General features: G+C 41.8%; 1 protein-coding gene across 4 annotated transcripts in view; it reads right to left on the bottom strand.

Annotated features, from left to right (window-relative positions):
• Positions 1–1,005: 1,005 nt before the first annotated feature.
• The window catches only part of msrab (methionine sulfoxide reductase Ab), a 33,267-nt gene continuing 12,594 nt past the window's right edge, over positions 1,006–21,678 (bottom strand). For 3 of the 4 annotated variants that reach the window (XM_067480090.1, XM_067480092.1, XM_067480093.1), the window contains exons 4-6: positions 20,491–20,595; positions 10,014–10,120; positions 1,006–1,545 (exon numbers count right to left, since the gene is read on the bottom strand). In XM_067480090.1, coding sequence (XP_067336191.1) covers positions 1,372–1,545; positions 10,014–10,120; positions 20,491–20,595 — 386 coding nt within the window. In that variant the 3' untranslated portion in view covers positions 1,006–1,371. The remainder of the gene's footprint in view (positions 1,546–10,013; positions 10,121–20,490; positions 20,596–21,678) is intronic. The other variant, XM_067480091.1, reaches the window with a different exon arrangement.

The raw sequence follows: 21,678 nt of genomic DNA on the forward strand, positions 1-21,678 counted from the left end.
AAGCAAGCCACAGCTTCACATGCCCTGACACACACACACACACGGCTGCTGCATGCAGACACATGCAAAAATATCTGTCCCAATACTAAAATAGGCCCTGAGAGGTTGCACCTGCACCTGTGCCCTGGTCCACACCTACACACAGGTGTCAGGATGTGACACATACACACAGACAGAGAAAGAGATAGAATAGAGGGAGGGGGAAAAACGAAAGCGGGGTGAATCACACTACTGCGGTCGACCAAAAAGCTTTTTCTAGATATCATCTCTGTATTTTGGAGTGCAACCATGAGTGTGATTTTCATTTTTAGATAGACTTTCAGGTTGATGTGTTTAATTACACAAAGCGCTACACACAATGCTTATTCGGTAATTGCTCTTGGCTTTATAATATGTAATTACATTGTGTATAATAGGGCTTTTTATTCATAATTATGTGTTTGGGGGGGTGGAGTGAGGGTTTAAGCAAAGCGTGTATCATATTGCATACATGAGTGCCTCAAGTGTTTCATTCTGCGATCCAGTATGAGTAGCCATTGAATGTGTATCTCTGTGTCACAGTGAGTCATACACATTTCTCGTTGGTGTGGTATGCCCCTTCTCAGACGGGACAGAAAGGGGACAAATAATCTAGGCAGTGGCTCATCTCTAATGCATATATAATAATAGCCGCATGGGCAGACACGTGTATGCATGAACACACCCAATGCTACATAAACATTTTTTTGAAAGGGATATGATTTATTATCACATTGGAAAACAGACTCTTGTAATCTGTCTTAGCTGTGGTAATTTCATGTACAGCTATTCACAGCAAAAAAACATTAAACATTAAAGTTGGTGTTATTGTGTTTACATTTTACAAAGATACTCATCACATTAAAATCTGCTTTTAACAAATCTGAAAAAAATATTAACATTCAGACATGTCTGAGCTGTGTGTGTTCCGGTTTTAAAATGAATACCAAAACATTGTTGGTTGGGAAATTTATAAAGATTCCTAAATTATATTCCAATAAACCAACTGTGGAAGACACCACAGTAAAAAAAAAAAAAAAAAAATTCCTGAAGCTGTAAGTTTTTTGAGAAACATCACCACCCTATGGAAGCTGATGGTTGTTGCAGTTGAACAGACAGCTAAAAAGTGTTTTTTCATTTTCTTTTCAGAATTTTCTTATTAACCTTTTTTTCTTACATTAAGCAATTTTACCTTTGTGTTTGAAAAGTACACTGTATGTATCTGACTGAGAGCCAGGACTTATTCAAGTATATGTATTTCAAGTACAGTGTATGAAATTGAAAAATAACAGATTAAGAACAGAAAATTACTGATTTAATGCTGACAAAAAACATATTCTGTCATCTGAACCCTCACAGTTCATCTTTCCCAGCTCCAATGGGACAAGAGACCCCAGTACGTTTGAGGCCACAATAGCCGTTAGGTTCCTTCTTCAGGTACTGCTGGTGATAGTCTTCAGCATAGTAAAACTGCTGCCCCATGAGAATCTCAGTGGTGATGGGACCAAATCCTTTTTCAGTCAGCTCCTAGGGGTACAGTTACACACATACACACATAGGATTACAAGTAGACTTATAACTGTTTGTTTAATTGGTAAGTATACTGTACATTTATTAAATAATCAGATTTATAACACCACAAATCAGACTAAACCAACAGAAAAGAATGTTTGTTTATAAATCCCCACTGTTCAAGCCGTATAAAATCATTATAAATATATAAACTGATGATTGAACGCCAACAGTGCAGTAGCTATACCAAACTCTCCTTACTCCCCTGGGGTAATATCTTATTTTGGGCATTACCTTAATTTAACTATTTGTTCTATGAACTTATATAACGTTCAGTGGCCTTCCATCTTTAACTTGAAGCAATGTTCAAGGTTATGTTACTAAGACAGAAGCTGTCTGTGAGGCAAAATATTCCTAGTATTCAGCAGCTTCATGTGTTCAGAATCTGCAGCCTGTTTCCCTCACCAAAGTCATGACACAGACTTAGCTCTACTTTGTGCAATTGGTGTAACTTCCTCAAAAAGAGCACGGCTCTTAAATGGTTGTTTTATTCGGCAGTGTATTAGATGTGAACTTTGAATACCTCTAACTAATACAGTAAAGAGTTTCTGCTCCTCAACTAGAAAGCACGGTGATTGAGTGACAGAAGAAAGGAACATCTTTTTCTTTTTGTAGTGCAGCTTGCCTCTGTGGCTCTCTCTGTGGGACAAAGCATCAAAGAGTATCCGCTCTCTTTGAGAACTCCTTAAGACACCTTCACTCTTACACTTTTCTAAACACCTTCAAACATACTAAAAAAGCACAGACACACACACACACACAGACACACACACTAAACACCTCTGACAGATATATCAAAGGTATACTTGCTGTGCTGAGTGGTTTTCTCTATCTAATAATACAAGCACTCAGTCCTCTCTAGATCAGTGCTCCGGAGAGCTGACAAAACAACAAGTTTGAGGTGCACTGGGACCGTCTGTGGGCAACAAGTAGCTTGCATGTAGCATGCTACACCTCAGAAACAGAGAGCAGCACTGAAGAGCTTCACTTTGTGGGGGCGTCAATTGGCAGGGTTCAACAAGCACCATGGAACACAAGCAGAATGTATTAAATCCAGGCTCAATCTTGTTACCGGCTTCTGCATACTTCTCTGAACAGTACTGCCATGTATACTAGTATTTAAGGACGGGGGGGATATTTTCTCCAGGGGATACAAGGAGAAAGTTTGTAGCTTTCACTTTTACTATGGCAAGGCATAGTAAATTCTATTGTATTCACGGCAGCCAAATGTCTCATTAAAGCTTCTCAAAAGGCTTATGCAGTGTTATCTGCATTTCCATTCCTAAACTGTCTGGTCTACAACAAAAGACGCAACTTGTAGAGATGAACCCACAGAGAATTATCACCCACCTCTGCAATCCTTCTCAAAAGGTTTTAGCTTTTTTTTGGGATTTGTAGGCCACAATTCTAATGATTTGGTACCCTCTCAAAGCACTGATTAATTATTGTCAGGGTTGGGTATTTAGCAGCTAAAGATTTATTTCCAACTGGAGCTAAGGTGTGCTTAGCTTGCTGTATTGCTTACATGTTGCGTGCAAATTACTAACTCATACGATGCAGGTGGATTTGCTGCCCCCAAGTGGTTAAAAAAATGAACAATTCGTGAAGCTTTTACAGAAACAATACAAAGATGAGTGAAGTAAAGGTTCCATGGCAATAAATTAGGTTACTATGAGCTTCTGTATGCCTTCAGTGCACAACGGTGTGGATTCTACAAGTGTGTGACTGTGTACTGGGTAGATTAACGTGAACATCCTTCATTTGGTGGTAGTGATTTTGGGGAGTGTTTTATGACAGAATGGTTCGCATTTTCCCAAAGCACAAAGCCAATAATTTACATTTTGATATTTAAAGCATTCAGAGATCTTTTCTCTGTAGTCACACGAGAACAACCTCAAAGTGTCTTTCCCTGCTATTGTCTTTTCACAGAGTGAGTAATATGATTATTTATAGTAAAGCATTGTAATCTTTTTTAAAAAGTACCTTCCATATGTATACAGTATGATTTGTTTTCCGGATGGTTAAACTCAATGACAAGCACTTGATCTTGGTTTTATCAACAACTATGTGCCTTGCGAGCATCTATGTTTTTTCTTCTCTCATTTATTCAAGCTGTTTTTTTCCACTTGTCTACTTCAACATTTATTGTGAAATTTTATGTGGAAGTTCACAGAGGAGAGAAAAGCCATTTCCTGATCCTGAATTTAACCAAACCATACCAAATACACACCAAAATGCCACAGGCCTAGTGCAATTACTGAATCTGAGCTAAAAAACTAAAGCATAGAGACATAAATGATTTTGGCTATGGCAGAAGTTTCACTCTATTATCTAGGTCAACTGTGCATGTAAGAGCAAGGCTTGTTTGAAATGTATCACAGCTGATGTTTATAAGAGGAAGTAATGTCAGTAAAGGGCAGTAGGATAGTGTGTAGCTTTGTCCACATGGAGGCAGTGTGGTACTAGGTCTGTGTGTGTGTGTGTGCGCGCGTGTGTGTGTGTGTGAGTGTGTTAGAGGTGATGCAGTGGAGTCAGTAAATCAAAGCTCTGCACCCCACAGAGAGGCTGAGGCAGCGGCTGACCTCTAAGTCCTCAGTGGCGGCCGCTACAATGTGAAGACTTTAGTCTCCCTGTAGGAAGAACCCAATGTCCATAAAACCAAAAGAAAACCCAACACAGCTCACCGACCATTCCCCTGCCTACATCCAACAGCACTGTAGTGAAACACCCAACACAAGCATGGAGTTTTGTACATCATGGCCTAATTAATCAGTCATCACCACCAAACCATGGTAGTAGTGAACCCTCCAGGGCAGAGGATGCTTCATTTGAGAACACAATGTCTAAGAAAAGGTCTGCTATTCCAAGCAAACATACACCCCCGCACCATTCCCTCGTTCTCCATCCAGGAGTCACAACACAGCGGCCATTTTAGATCTATAAATCAGAATGCATGGCGTCACGCCACTGTGTATAACCTTATGTGGCTTTGCTTTCTCTCTCTCTCTCTCTCACTCCCACTGCAGCAGGAGAAGAGAAATGGAGGGAGAATGTCGAGGGTAAAATGATGGAGGAGAGAAAATTCTAGACAGGAATTTTGAACATCAAATTTTGCAGCTGTGGGTGTCTAAATGATGGCTATATAAAGACAAATTAGTGTGCATCACTACATGTTTACATTTGTATATATCTGGAGGGCAGACATTCCAATTTCAGGGTTACGACATGGTTTCTGGTTAGGGTTGGTTTAGGTAAGTCAATGCAACGTCCTCGTAAGTGACAAAAACGTGTTTGTGTGTGTCCAGGGCTAAGCTCACTCAGCCCAGTCAGCCCTTCTTTTCTTCACGCCTGTCGGAAAGACTCCCCTGTCAAAGACATGGCTGAACGAGTGCATCTCTCTCTCTCCATCTCCCTCCATGGGTGATTCTCTCTCTCTCTCTCTCTCCCATGTGAACAAAAACCATCACTTCGTGCTACCAAGTCCTCCCTGCTCTCAAGCCAAGCGAGAGAGCCCCTCTTGCCATCACCATTGCCAGAGAGACGGCCCCGGGACACAAATAGGACGTGACACCTCGAGAGAGGGTGGAGGAGGAGGAGGAAGAAGAGGAGGAGCAGGAGAAGGAAAATGTACGCTCTCTCCTCTCTCCCTTACCCCATGTCTTCTCGCTCTGTCGTTATCCCTTGGAAGGCCTAGGGGCTGCAGAGTGGTGGGGAAGAGACGCGCATTGACATAGAGTTTGTGACACTCAATGACTCATGGTGAAGACATTTGAAGAGAGATATGACCTCAATTCAGTGATTTATGTAATCACTCCATAGTCCACTTCCGTTACCGGTGCGCCGACTTCCAACATTCATCTTTTCTACTTATTTTTAATTGTAAAAATTTTTTTTTGATGTCTCAACTCAGTCTTGATCAACGCAATATAGTAATTACAAAGCAGGTTGTGCTGGTTTTAGAAAATGTGCAGTAGTTCCGCAGTGATGGAAAAAGCACGGAAATCTGCAGAACAATATGCGTCCTGCTGATAAACCATGTAACCGCAACTTTCACAGTCCAATTTGGGCCTTTGTTGCACGCCACCACATCTCTGCCACGTTTCCTGTCTCTCATTGCTGTTTAAAATACTCATTACGCATTATTATTACTATTAGTTACTGCATATTGCACATTTTAATAGTATGTTTTGCAGTATACTATTGGGGAGTTGACTCTGCAATATTGAGTAGTAATATTATGAGATGATCACAAAAACTGCATGCAAAATATAAATATTTTATATTGTTTTAATAGATTAAAAATTACATATTTTTAAAAAATATTTTAAAATGTATTTTATAATTTTGTTTGTCTGCAGTGGCAATGCACTTTGTTGCTGTGTTTAGTACACACGACACTGACTACACGAAAAGGAAAAGAAATCCCTCCTCTGAAGCTCGTGTCGAGGTTTCTTACATTTCGTATTTTGGAGGATTTTTCTTATCTGATTCAGTCAGGGCAGTGGGTATTGTATGTTGTACAGATTGTAAAGCCCCTCAAGGCAAATTTGGGATTTTTGATATTGGGATGTATAAATAAAATTTGATTTGATGATTTGATTTTGAGGTGTCAGTGGCTGCAGTTGCCAGAGAATATATTAAAATGCAAGTTCCCTATGACATTGAAATTGTATGAAATACAATAAAATGAAAATTTACTGCAGCTGCATACTGGTGGGGGAAAAAAAAACATTCAACATCCTAAAAATGTAAATACACCCTGTACTGCCAAGCTGCTGTGTGGCACATTGCAGGATAGATAAGACTGTGGCTCTGCCTGAAAACACATGGAATAGCCTGACATGATACTTATCGACTAGTCCACGGCACTATGCTTGCCCTCAATGACCTCAGACAGACAGAGCGGTAGCCATGAAGAGAAGATGAAGGAGAAAGACAGACAGGGAGAGACACTGAGATGGTGCAGAGACATGCATGGAGAGATGGAGTGAAGTAGAAAGAGAGGAACGTGTGAGATTACCGTGAGGCTGATGGAATGACAACAGAGAGAAAAAACAAAAAAAACAATACAACCTATAGCCTGAAAGAGAGAAAAAAGATAGTGAGGAGTATTACATTATGGTTCTTGTGAGTTTCTGTGAAAAGAGATATATGTAAAACATTTATGTGCAATACTGCATCTGTATATGTGCATGTGAGCAAGACGATGTATTTTCCCTCTGTGCATCTGTCTATGCACAGAGGCTTTTTTTTCCTCCTGCCCTGTTCTGTTCATCTCTCTTTCTCTCTCAGCGCGGGTCAGGCATCCATTTTAGCTGGGCTCTAATCTTCAGAGAGCGCTCCTACATTTTGTGAGAGAGGAAGCCAACACTCCTACATTTTGAGAGGGAGAGAGGATGCGCGCACTTCAGTCTTGGAGCTAAGGCGGTGCGCACTCCTACATTTTTTTTTTTCCCAGGGCAGACAACAAGTAGCTCAACATCTGAAGACCGAAAAATCAGAAGATCCCTGCATTGTTGTGAAAACTGATCGGCTTTAAATATTTCAACTAGAATGCACTTGAAAATATCTCACTGACGGATGGGCATTTGCCTTCTGGCGATTAAATTATTCGTGAAGAATATACCACTAACAATTTTCTATCATTCTCTTTTATCTGAGCCGATGCGGTTTTATAGCTACGCAAGCAAGAAGTCTCGTTAGTATTGATCAGTTCAACAGACAACAAAAAGATTTTTATGTAAAGCACAGACAGACTATAAAATGTGAGAGATTGGCAGTTGAGAGGGTAAATCTGACTTTTGAAGACTTTCCAAAACGAGAGACGTGAGCTGGTACGTCTTGAAGCCTGATACAAAACCTGCCGATGATGTTCCCCGCTTTAACTACCCCCGGGGTTCTCCTCAAGACTTCTAGTCCTAAATGATCCCCCTCTTTTTCCATCTATCATCTAAACCTCCCCACCCCACGTCCCCCTTTCAAGCTCATTAAGTTAGTATGCCTTATCAGAGGGCACACTCACCCCTCCAAGGCCCTACACACATGCATGTGCACACACACCCCCACAAACATACACTGGCTTGATAAGACCTATTGTTCATACATGCACACACGCGCACACTCTGCCTTCTTCTCTCTCACACACACAGACACACACACACACACACAGTTCTTCCATATTTCTCTCCAAACCCTAACCCATCTCTAACCCACCCCACTGCCACTACCCCGCACTGTCCTCCTAATCACCTCCCCCCACCCCACTCCACACCTCACCCAGCTCTGGAGAGACACATTTTAGTAGAAAGGGAGGGATAGGGAGAGAGTGAGAGACGGGGGAGACAGAGAGCGAGAGAAAGGGATGCTCTCCTCTTTTCTCCTCTGCTGCCACAGCGGCTTGGCTACAGAAGCCTTTGATGTTCTGCAAATTTCAAATTTCATTATAGAGAACCCCCTTCTCCTCTCCCCTCTCCTTCCCTCCCCCCTCATCTCCCCCACTCTGCTCTCGCGCTTAAACAAGCTTTTCTGCCTCACCCCGCCCCCCGAGCCCCCAATGCTGAAGTTAAGAAACTGAAAGCCCTGCAGAAGAGACTCTTCGTATGGGTTAATTATTCATTGGTTGTGCGTGTATGTGCCAAATATATGTCTGTATGTGTGTAAGTGTGTGTGTGTGTGTGTGTGTGTGTGTGCCTGTATGTACGTATGAGTGTGTGAGTCATGGGCTGGCAGTGAGATGGAATCTGGATTTTGTGATGCCTGTCTTATCTCTGGTTGTCTTAGATCGCCTCCACCCACTTTCTCTTGTCACTCTAACATGCGCTCAATTCTCCCCACGGAGAGCATCGGCCTTTTAGGATAAAACACACACTCTCATGCGTTCTTGAAACTCAGCATCGATGCGGCAAGGCAACCATTTCAGGGCAGGAAGCTGCCATTTTGGTTCAGAGTGTGTCAGCTGCTTTGAGAAGATATGTGTCCCAGTGGCCCTCAGATGAAACTGGGGTGGCACTGAAGTGGTTGACAGATCGGTGGTGTCAGCAGTGTTGGTGGGGAGAAAGAGAGGGAAGGAAAAGTCTGACTGCTGGATGTTTGTGAATGTGTGTCTGCTGTGAACTGGTTAAGGTTCTCTGCCTTTCCCTGGCATGAAGGTGACAAAAAAGCAAACAGCCTGATATAATAGGCTTTAATATGCTATAATATTAACTCAGGGAACTCTAGCGTGTTTGTGCTTGGTTATTACTCTGCTTATGGAATAGCGATTGCATTTCATAGCTATGCATATCATATATTGGTATTTTCAGAATAAGTTAGGCGAATCAGAAATGTTACTGATTTGCTTTTAAAGGGTACATAGTAAAAGATTACACTTACATATATTTTTCGGGTTTCTTCCTGTGTCTGATCTATATGAATGCCTAGAGAAAAGTGTTCCAGTTATATGGTGATGAGACACCACGACCATTGTCTTTTGTCCTACACTCAAAGTCCATTTAGCTGCCATTGTCACAACACAGTAAAAATTAAAATGATTTTTTAACAAGTTTGCAGAATGAAATGATGAAGATTTTTGAAGCCAGTAATGGTTTTGTCTCTCTAAACACTTTGACTTATAAACATGGGGTGTGCGTGTGTTCATGTGTGTGTGGGGGGCCAATGTCAGTTGATACCCTTTCGGTCATGGCCCTCTGATCTGATTTCCTCACTCTTCTTTTCCGGAGTTTCCTCCCCCTCACCTTCCTGGTTGCAGCTGCCACTCCCTCTCTCAGCTTTGACCCCAGCCCAAGGCCAAGGTTGGAAGGTTGTTGTCATGGCAACAATACTACTCTGTGGCCCGTGACTGCTGACCCCAGGAGCCCTAAGTAACCGTGACAATCACAATTTGCTCCCCTCTGTCTCCCTGCCAGCTTGTCCACGACTACTATTCAGAGGGAAGAGATGAACAAACCAAACTGATGGCTGCATCAACGGCTCGATGAGTTGAGGCACAGGCAGATGGATAGAAGAACAAAAGGGGGACGCGTGTGCCAGTGAACGAGAGAGATTTAGAAATGAGTTTCAATGACCTATCGACCCGCTTCCTCTCTTTCAGTTTCAGAGAGTGGGTGTCACTGATTGGATGTAGATGGGGATCAGCTCAACAGAGGTGTCTTTGCTTAACTAAATGGCATCCAACTCTAAGGGATCAACACTCCAGAGACAGGCTTTTAATTATGTTATTCAAATAACTGCAGCAAGTCCACACTACAGCTTCACCCCACTTAATTGCCAAAAAAGTTATTTGAATGATGACAAAATTATGTTTTGTTCAATCAGATAATTCAGCTACTACTGAATTATTTCAACCGTTGTTTTGTTTAATCTTCAACACCATTTCTAAGTAAATGGTATAATGAAATGATATGATGTGTGTGTGAGCATTTTACCTGCTGGAAGGCTGCTTTGCTCTTCAAGGCAAACTCCTGTTGAGTGGGATTGGATGTGTAAATAGCTGATCGATATTGAGTACCATGGTCATTCTGCTGCCTCATACCTGCGTAAATACACATGCAAAGGAAAACAAATCAGACACCCCGGAAATAAAGAAAAGTACCACAGTCACCACAAACACAATGTAATTTGCATGTAAAAGGTTTTTCACAATTATGTCATCATCCTGTATCTTGAATTCATGAAGCCAAATGAATTCAAAGATCACTGAAGATCGAGGCTTTTATTAAGGAGGCCTGCGGTGTGTGGGCTCACGTAGGTGGGTACATTTTCTTCTTCTTTGTCATCTAGGTGGCACTGTCAACATTTTCATCAGCTTTACATCAGTGTGTTTAGAGGAGGCCAAACAGCTGCCTTCACGTCTATGCTTTTCAGATGCTACAATCCTGAGCAGCTCTGGCATCCATGTACTTCTCCATGGCAGCCTTCTTTCGCTCTTCATCTCTTACCTTACCTTATCTCCCACTCAGCCTTTGTTTCTTTTTCTTACTGGAGAGCACTATTCTTTTCCTCATGCTTCTTTCTAAATCCTTCTTTCTCAGTATTTGTTTTTTTATGTTGGGCTGTGCCAAGTGATGTGTGTGTGCATTTAAGGCTTTTACAGTTTTCCCGTTCAGGCCAGTGACAGAGACACAGCCTTAGTTAATCTGACAACAAACCTGGACCTCTTTCCTTCCGATGTCTAATAGTCCGGGATTTCCAATCAAAATAAATGGTCAAAGGTTATGTTTATAAAGTGATTCCATTCGTCCAACGTTTCTCTCTCCACCAGCTCCTGAGGGAAATATCTGGCTTGTAGTGGTTAAATTCTCCACTGTGTTCACCAACTTTGCGCTAACATTGTCTATCTGAAGTTTGATTCTTGGACTAATAACTAATGTTGCTGCCTCAAAGAATTTGCTTCACTGGAAACGTCTTCAACTATATTAAATGCTTGTGTGGTTTCAAATATGATAAAAAGTGGACTGTGCATAATACGTGTTTATAATAGATAATAATAGATCTTTAGCGTGTTCTCAAAAGTACACAATTTATATGTAAAATCTGCCATAGCAGCTGAGTAAAGCTAATGGACATCTGTTTAATTAGAAAGTGCCCAGCATAGTTACTGTGGCCTTAAGAGGAACACAGCACAGAAAATATGTATCTTGCATTTAAATTAAAATGGTTTACAGTTGGGGTTCAGCTAAACACAATCTCTCCTTTATGTTATTTCTTAGCCTTTACCAAAACCTTTCCATCTCGACCTTGTGTCGATGTTATTGCCTGTCAGTAGTTGGTAATCTGTTAATCCTAGTGGTGTGTAAATCCCCAATTACAAACCAATACATACCAAATTTTATGACACGATATCCACTAGTTGTTAGAATATTTCAGTTTAAACTTATCTGGTGGACCTACCAACATCACCTTTGATATCCCTAGAACCATGCTTCTAGAGTGGTAAAATATCCCTCATTTATTGTTTTATTATTGTGAGAGATATGGTTTGTAATTTATTCTTTCAACTTTTTTGAATCAATCTGTTGTTCAATGCAATTTTCTTCCCCCGTCTTAATCCATCTCTACCAACAACTTCTTGCTCCCTGCTGCTGCAGTGCTGGATGTTGGCCATCTTGCCCCCAGTGCTATTGTTCAGCGACGAGGCTAAAGTTGCCATCTCCATCAAAGGCCACCATGCCACTATACCACTGGCTGTCCACCAGAGCCTTTACTCTGATTGGTGGTTGACAGAGGTATTGAAACTTTGCTGTTCCCCCTGACCTTCCCCGCAGACCCCAAGGTTCTGAACAGCACAGCACAGCAGACACACGCACACACACATATAACAGATATAAGGGAAAACCTAATATTTATAATGGAACTGCTACTTTGAATGCTGTAAAATAGTATATTAGAGGTATTTTATAGCAGAGCAATGAATTTATCTATTACTCTTTAAAAAAGCTAGACTTTCAATCTCTCATTAAAAGCAAAGACAGCAAAGAGAAATAATTAAAGGTATTGAATATCAGAGAAAAAATCCCTGAGTAGTGATAGCTGCTTCCAACACAAAGACAATTGAGATTCATCACATGTACTGAGATCCTTCCACCATCAGAAGAGGAGTCATTTCCTTATCAAAACATTAACATCATCCAAAACATCAGTCTAGGTTTGGTTGTATCACTTCCAAATCCATCCCCACAAGCATTCAGTCCTCAAAGAACTACAACAGCAACAAATACCACCCAAAAAAACTCTAGTTCTCCCCTCCTGCCTCCACCGCCTCTCTCACTCTCCATTTTTAACAGCCCCCTTTGTTATTTTCTCCATCCATCAAAGGCGGCAGTAATTATTAATGAGAGCCTCCCTGTACTCTCTGCATTATGCATGAGAGCCTTGCCTCTGAAAGCAGAGGGTAATGGGGGGTGTGCGGAAGGGGAGGGGCTATGTATCTGTCTCTCTCTGTCTCTCTTTCTCTCTCCCACACACACACACCCTCTCTCAGGGTCACTGACCTACAACCACAAAGCCAAAAATATTATTTAATGGCTCGCCCCTAAATCAGAAAATTTAAAAATAGCCCCCTTAACACAAATGAAACTAAAACCAGCAAAGGGGGAACATGGTGGGGCAGCTCATCCCAAGCCTCTGAGGGAGCAGTTTCTCACTTCAACAGACACTCGTGAGCAAACCTGAGGACATAAACATACACTTACCAGCCACTTTAATAGGTAAACCTGTTTACCTGATCCTTAATACAATGATCTAATCAGCCAATTACAAGGTAGCAAGTCCATGCATTTAGACATGTGGACATAATCAAGATGAACTGATAAAATTTAACCTTAAAATCAGAATGGGGAATAAAGGGGCTTTAAATGACTTTGAATGTGGCGTGGTTGTTGGTGCCAGACGAGCTGGTCTGAATATTTCAGAAACTGCTGATCTACTGGGATGTTCATGCATGATCTGAAAAGACAAAATATCCAGGAAGCCTCTGTTCTCTAGGCGAAAATGTCTAGATAATGCTAGAGAATGGCAAGACTGGTTTGAGCAAGCAACCAAAACATAACCTTGAAGCAGTTGGGCAGCAGCAGAAGACCACACCAAATGCCACTCTTGTCTTGTCTTGTCTGTCACTCTAAGAACAGGAAACTGAGGCTATAATTTGCAAGAACTCACCAAAATTAGACAATTAAAGAGCGCAAAGATGTTGCCAGGTCTGATGAGTCTTGATTTCTGCTGCGACATTCAGATAGTAGAATCAGAATTTCATGTAAACAAAATGACAGCATGGATCCATCCTGCCTTCAGGGTCCTGGTGGTGGGGATATTTTCTTAGTACCAACTGAGCATTGTTTAAATGCTTCAGCCTATCTGAGTATTGTTGACCCCCCATAGATAACACACCATGTCACAAAACTAAAATTATCTGAAACTGGTTTCTTGAAAATGACAATGAGTTCACTGTACTCAAATGACATCCACAGTCACCAGACCTAAACCTTACAGAACACCTTTGGGGTGTAGTGGAAAATGATATTTATTGGGATTTTATGCAATAGATTGAAAAAAAGTGGCACATAAGCATGAAGTGAAAGGAAATGTATTTATTAATAAATGTCTGAAAAGTGTTGCATGCATTTGTTTTCAGCCCCCTTTACTCTGATACCCCTAACTAAAATCCAGTGGAAACAATGGCCTTTAGAACACTTGTGTGTAATTTAATCTCAGCATGAATACAGCTGTTCTGTGAAGCCCTCAGAGGTTTGTTAGAGAACATTAGTGAACAAACAGCATCATGAAGTCCAAGGAACACACCAGACAGGTCAGGGATAAAGTTTAAAGTTTAAAGCTGCAGAGATCCACAGTTAGGGTGGGAGAACAACTATTGGTCGTGCACTCCAAAAATCTGACCATTATGGAAGAGTGGCAAGAAGAAAGCCATAAGAAGTCCCATTTGCAGTTTACGACAAGCCATGTGGGGGACACAGCAAACGTGTGGAAGAAGGTGCTCTGGTCAGATGAGACCAAAATTGAACTTTTTGGCCTAAATGCTAAACACTATGTGTGGCTGAAACCTAACACTGCACATCACCCTGAACACACTCTTCCCACTGTGTAACATGGTGGTGGCAGCATCATGTTGTGGGGATGCTTTTCTTCAGCAGGGACAGGGAAGCTGGTCAGAGTTGATCGGAAGATGGATGGAACCAAATACTGGGCAATAGAAAAAAACCTGTTAGAGTCTGCAAAAGACTTAAGACTAGGAATGAGGTTCAGCTTCCAGCAGGAGAACGACCATAAACATACAGTCACAGCTACAATGGAGTGCTTTAGACCAAAGCATATTCATGTGTTACAGTGGCCTAAATCTAATTGAGAAAGACTTGAAAATTGCTGTTCACAGATGCTCTCCATCCAATCTGACTGAGCTTGAGCTATTTTGCAAAGAGAATGGGCAAAAACTTCACTCTCTAGATGTGCAAAGCTGGTAGAGACATACTCCCAAAGACTTGCAGCTGTAATTGCATCGAAAGGTGGTTTAAAAAAGTACTGACTCAGGGGTTCTGAATACAAATGCACACCACACTTTTCAGATATTTGTAAAAAATTTAGAAAACCATTTATCGTTTTCCTTACACATTACATTGTCACGTTACAACCAGATTTACATTTGTGGTTGAAACGTGACAACATTAAAAACATTTCAAGGGGTATGAATACATTTGCACAGCACTGTATACTTGTGTGCATGAAAGAGTAGTGAAAATAGGGCTGGGCACACAAAACAAATAGTCAGACTTTAGGTGGAATGTTAAAAAAAGAAGATAAAACAGTAAGGAAGTAATCAGATTAAATAGGATGCTTGCTTCTATGAAAACCTGGTAAGGACGGAGGAGAGACGATAGAGACAAAGGTACAAATTAGGCCAGCAAATAGTGAAGACACTGTACTGATGCGTGTCACGCCCCTAAATGTGTCCCTTTATTCCTGCCCTCTATGGATCCGGTGGCCTAACCCCGAGTTATTCTCCCCTGAGGTCTTTTGCACAATGATCCTTTATCCGTTAACAACTGTAAGAGCTGAGATTAGACTCACCTCTTCACCTCTTTATGTACTGTCCCTCCTTCCCTTCTCTTTCAGCACTCTCACTCCCTCTGTATGTCAGAAGGAAAGTCAGTACTTAAACAGATGTAAAACAAGAAGGGACTGTAAATGAGCGAGATCATTTAATTATCGAGATAAAAGAATAAACATTTCAACAGTGAAGCTATTGTTAGTGTCCGCAATTAAGAAATGCTTCTGTGTAATTAGTGATTTTTTGCTTTGTGGAGGAAAAACATTTGACGTGAATTCAGAATTATTGTACTTGGCAGTGTCGACCACATTGACTGCAGCAGAATTAGCACTAATCAACAATCTAATGTAGTTTCTTTGTTCCCTTCTTTATTTTTTTCTCATTCAGTACTAACTTTACACACATGAATAATAGTAACAAAGGAATAACACTGTTGTGCACGTGCTATAACATCCACAGGTTATTTGTTTTTCTGGCAAGTCTGACCACCTAATGTCATCTTTACTTTCCTGTAAAAAATACAACATAATTCCTGATAGCTGCACTTTTCCCTCTTTGGTGTGTGCGTGTGTGTGTCTGCATGATAGTATTCAGAGTTGTGCTGTGTCCCGCGGTCCCGTTACGACTATGTGCGTGCCAGCAGAGCCCTCTCCTCCACTCCTTTCTCAGCTGCTATTTTTGCCCCATTCTTATGTAAGCTGCTCCTGATGCGCTGGAGACAGAGGCGGAGTATGGAGTCAGGATGCTGAGAGCATCCCCAGTGGACACACATATACACACATGTGCAGGTGTAAACAAATGCATCCACACACACACACACGCATGCGCACGCACGCACGCACACACACACAAACACACACACAGACTACATTTACCTAAACACAGTAAGTGAATGTGATGTACAACATACAGAGCAAAACAGAAAGTGATACTCTGCTGGCTGTCAGATGGGGAGACGACACATATTGCGCATCTCAGCATTATTACTGTGTATGTGGGCAAGTGATAGTTAGGTGTACAGTACTTTTTACATCGTGTAGATTAGTGCTTACTCCTTATCTATATTTAAAAAAGGTTTCAATATTATCTTGTCTATTGGAGCAGTGCTCTCTAACATGATCACTTCATGATTCAGGGCATGCTGTCAGAATGCTGTGACTCCCGTCCATGAGCTTTTTATTTTAAGCTGTATCTAAATCTAACAAGTATAGCTTGTTCTAATGTTGTTCTCACATCAATCCAGATGAGAGTATACGTTTACTTCCTTATTTTTAAATCTGTAATGTCATATGTAGATGTTTTAGGGAAAAAAAAAAAAACATTTCTATTACCAAAAAATGTATCCAAATGCAATATCAATAATACTTCAATTCTGTACCCAGAATAAAGTCCAGCGTCAGTTTCTCTTTGCTGCAGGCTTTATATCTGTTACAAAGTACAGATTTTTCCAACGTTGTCCATCTATAGACAGAGCAATGATCTTGTCTTCATTGGTGTCTGTTTTTTTGTTGTAACCATTATTTGTTTTGCTCCATTAGACTTACTACTTACTGCTTATTCAATTTCTCTCTCATTTCCTTTCTTTCTCTAAAAATTATGAGAGTGTCTTATAAACAAAAGAAGATTTGTCAAAAAGACATAAGTTCCAAAACAAAATAATCAAATGGGCACACAGATCTCCACCCCCACACTGCACACACGTGCCACAATCTCCATAAATTAGAGCTGTCAGCATGTGTGAGGGTGTAATAACTGACACCTGGTAATGAGCAAGCCAATCTCAGCCAACCAGGAGAAAGGGTCGGGATGGGTTAGAAGTGTGGGGGTGGCAGAGGTCAAAAGTCAGGGGTCAGGGTCAGCTCCTATGGGGTTTGGCTTCAGACATTAGGGGCACCCCTAAATTGAAGGATGTGGTGACACAGGGGGACACCAGGGTACCCCAACAGGGAATTGGCGTGTGTTGCAGCCAGCTGAGCTGAAGATATTAAATAAAAGGAATATTCATGCTCATTTCAGTAACTGCCACCAGCATGACTTAGCAGATGGAGGACAATTTGATTTATGTCTATTCTGCTACCCATGCTGTCTAAGCTAAATATGGGATATATTATTTTCGTAGCTTAAGACTAATGAAATATGCAGCTATTAACTTTAACACATGAAGAAAGCTGCGTCGGCCATCTTAGTTGTGCATTTGTGTCTATCACCGTATGCCTGTGTGTTGCCTGTTCACTGACGCAGCATCAGCAGCCCACACCATAAATACTGCATGGCCTCAGAAAAAACAAACAAAAAAAAAAAAAAGAGAGGATGCAGGGAATGAGGAAAGACGAAGGAACGATGAAGGAAAGAGATGAGGAGGAAACAAAGAGGAGGGGAAAAGCCTTGGTTGTTAAGATGAAGGGGTTGGAGAGGGTAGAGGGAAACTGAGGGAAAGATGGGAGAACGCAGAGAGTGGGGAGGGAAGATGAGGAGCAGAAAGTGACTAAGAGATAAAAGAGGAGTGAGGGGATGCAAGTGTGTTTGTCTTATGAGCGGATGGCCTCGGGGAGCGGTCCACTCACTGAGCTGCTTTGCGGATGTGCTGATGGGCTTCGGGCCGTTTGCTCCCTCACTCGCCCCTCTGCTCCGCTCACTGCATAGACAACAGGGGTGGGGGTGCAGGTGAAATGGGTGAGGTTTTGGAGGGGAAAGGGAAAAATTGAACAGGAGAGAGCGGGAAAATAGGAAATAGTGTGGAAAATGAGTGGAAAATCACATTAAAATACAGATGTCATGTTTGATGAAGTGAAGTTGGAAAAAAGGGTGACAGGTGATTTTGTGAATAGTAAACAAAAGAGAGGAGTTGACATGTTGGAGGGATAAAAAGGTGACCAGGTAAGATACTTCATTTTGCAACTGAGCGCTAGAGCGACAGAGATACAGTCAGACAAATGGGGCCTTTAGACCTCTGTAACTACGAAATGTTCAGTGAACAAACTGTATGCCGCTGGTGCAGCTGTGTGTGTGTGTGTGTGTGTGTGTGTGTGTGTGTGTGTGTGTGTTTTGCCTACTCACATGTATGCACAAATGGAGTAAAGCTGCCTGTGAGTAGGCATAATGAGCACTTGTGCATAATGTGAAGTGAACAGTATGCTTGTGTATGGAAATGTGCGAGCAATTGATCTGCAGTGTGTGAAAGAATAGCAAGATGTTTTTGCGTTGATCATTTGAAATACATCAAATCATGTTTTCAACAATCATGATAAAACAGAGCGGCTGTTGCCCTCTGACACGCACACGTCACTTTGTGGAGAATTTGTCTATGCTCAAATGTTTCCATGCACTCACATGTAAAAGTATGCTACTGAAGACTTGTCATAACACAGATATAAAGAACTTGTAATATGGAAGCATGTAGAATGGGGAGTCTTTATGCAACATCCCAGGAAAGCCAGCAGATTTTGAGACTAGTGTTGCTGAATATGGAAAGAGGGCACACAGCAAAGGCTGCTGGGAGTTTCTGATTGGCTGCTAATGTTGCTATCCAGGCTGGGATTGGTGGAGCTGACGGAGCCCGACATCACGTTGTCGGGACTAAACCCTTTTGAACTGAGGCAAAGCAGAAAGGCACAGATCTCAAAACACATACACACACACTTGCAGATACACATCCACATACACACATTAAAGGAAGTACTGCATGCAACCGAGTATGCATCTATACATGACAGTTCCACATGCACTCCAAAGCATAATTTATATATGAGGCAGGATGAGTTCTGTGTTGATGCGTGTCAGGAGAAAGCAGTATGTTCCTGGGCTTGTTTCCATATGATTCCAATGATCTCTAGTGTAAGGGAAGGGAAATGAGCAAACTTCTTTAATTTCTCAATTCTCTTTTAAGCCCAGCTTTAAGGTGGACAGAATAAATTGGAGCTTAAGCATGCGTGAAGGCACAGCCAGCGGGCCCCTTTCCACCACTCTACGCCACATTTGTCAAATCAGAGGAATTTCTGCTACATGTGAACCCAGAATTGTAAAAGAGAGAGACAGCAGGGATTCACATTTAAGTCACGCACAAGGACTAACACTCCCAGCAGAAAAAAAAAAAAAAAATGTACATTTAAGTTTGTGGTTATTTCAGAATATGTTGTCTGGTCTTAAAAAAACTACAACTAGTGGAGTGCATAGACAATAAGCTGCATGCTATTAATAAAACATGAGATGAGACAAGGCAGTGAGTCAGGGGAAATGCATGACTACTCTTTTGGCCTCACTGCCTTTGCCCCATGGCGTGTTGGCTTGACTCTGCCTGTTCCTTAGCCAGTAGTAAGACGTGTCTCTGCCACTAGCTATGATGGGCAGAAGAATCTCTTCTGTTAGCGATGATGTGGTTCTAGGACGAACCTCAACACTCAAGGGTTTCTCCTACCCCTGCTACTGTAAACCCACCTTTAACAGAACAGGTAACACAAAGCACATATAGCATATGAGAACATACAGCTAATCTGTCAGATTATGTATTTAAGTGCACAGTTGGAAGACTCACAACATTGCAGACGTTGTAGTGTAATTAGGTCACAAAGTGACCATGACAGATGCAAAGGAGATGATAGAACTGACGTGGGCAACATCACTGATCCTGTTTTAAGATTGAAGGTCGGGCCTATGAATCTTTGATCCATTTCTTCCCAACTTGTCATGCCCCTCCTTACATGCAATATGAGTGAGCAGAGTACCTCTTTGCCTGTCCTTTCTCTCTCACACATACATGCGCACACACCCTCCCTGTGCCCTCCCGGTGCATTAATGTTCTTACATCACCTCCTCCAGTGAGCAGAGAAAACAAGGGAGCAAGACACTTGAGGAGATGAGAGATTGGTCGTGGGGGTTGGGTGCAGATTTAAGAGACAGGTGGGAAAGAAAAAGGTAAACAGACCAGGGTGTAAAGGCTATAAAGTTAAAAGTGTTGTATGTAGCATTTTGTACATAGTGCATTGTGTGGGACTATGGATAGCCTATGCTGCTAAGCATTTAGTTTAATTAGGTAAAGTGCAACCCCATCAAAGCCACATTTTTTTTAAAAGGCTCATTTTTCTATTTGCCATGCAAATGCTTTTTTGCAGTTGAGGCTTAAACATGCACAACACTGGTGTGTCTCGCCATGAATGGCTGGATCTCAGACACATTAACACTGTCTGGCGTTGACTTACACCCATGAGACCTCCCCCACCACAACACACAGGCAAGCGCACACATCTGGGCATCATCCTTCTGCTCTAATACACGCCATGTCCCTGGGGAAGTGCCTTATTTGAGGGCAACTTTTGGGTTTGTGTGATTGTATGTGCGTGTGCTGCTACCTTGCGTAGGATCGTGACTCTCCCAAAAGTGTTTGAGCAGGTCCTCGAGGTGGATGTATTTAGGGGAGAAGACCACCCTCACCACTTCAGCGTGACCTGTCAGACCTAGAGGAGAAACAATCTTCAATCAAGTCGTTTGTCTTTTTGCTCATGTTTGTCTACTTGACCTCATTCTACACCTTCTGCTTCCCCCTACATTTTGTAAATCAGACCCAAAATCAACTTAAAGCTTCTATGTCGTGTCATTTGGTAAAACACTGGCTGTTAAAAATTGCAAAGTAGAGCTTATGAACAGCACGCTTGTGTGTTAGGTTTACGTGTCACTGAGTGTATGTGCCACAGGCAGAAGACATTCAGATTGAATACATACAGAGCTCTGTTATTGCTTATGGCACAATAGGAGAGGGAGTGACAGAGTGAGGTTTAGACAGAGAGAGAGAGAGTAGGCACAGTAAAGGTTGGAGCTTATGGTGGAGGTTGCCAAAAGCACACAGACATTCACTCCTGTCTGCAGCTGCCAGGACCCCAAAGCTTCAACAAGCTGCCTGCAGGCATTCTCGAACTGGAGGCTGCTTTAGGTCTCACGTGCAGGTGTGCGCACCCGCACGCACACACACACACACACACACACACACGCACAGGAAAAAAGTATAATTTGTACACTTCATATGTATTGTAACGCATATTTTATCATTTTAATGCTAAATGTAATAACAAAGGCGTAAAAGTTAGCCATTCACTTCCATGCATCAGGTGCATTCCAGACAATAGGAGACAGGCTGCCAAATTTATGCACCTGGTGTGAGACCCACTTCATGTCTCTGACACTCAGTACATCCAGAGGATCATCTTGTACCAAATGAACATGGAAGAGCTCACCTGTTTAAACAGTTGTTACCTAAATCAGAGCGGGCGCATTTTTTTGTGCAGATTAGCAATTTCAGAGGACTTTGAATGTTGGGACTATGACAGGAAAGGCTAGAGAATTGGTTGACATGATGCAGAGAAGGAAGGTAGATATACTGTGTGTCCAGGAGACTGGGTGGAAAAGTAGCAAGGCTCAAGCTTAGGAGCAGAGTTAAAGTTGTTTTACCATGGGTCAGATAGAAAGAGAAAGGGAGGCGTTATCCTGAAAGAGGAGCATGTGAGGAATGTTCTAGAGGTGAAAAGAGTATCAGACAGGTTGAT

Source organism: Channa argus, chromosome 16, assembly GCF_033026475.1.
Source record: "Channa argus isolate prfri chromosome 16, Channa argus male v1.0, whole genome shotgun sequence".
NCBI lineage: Eukaryota > Metazoa > Chordata > Actinopteri > Anabantiformes > Channidae > Channa > Channa argus.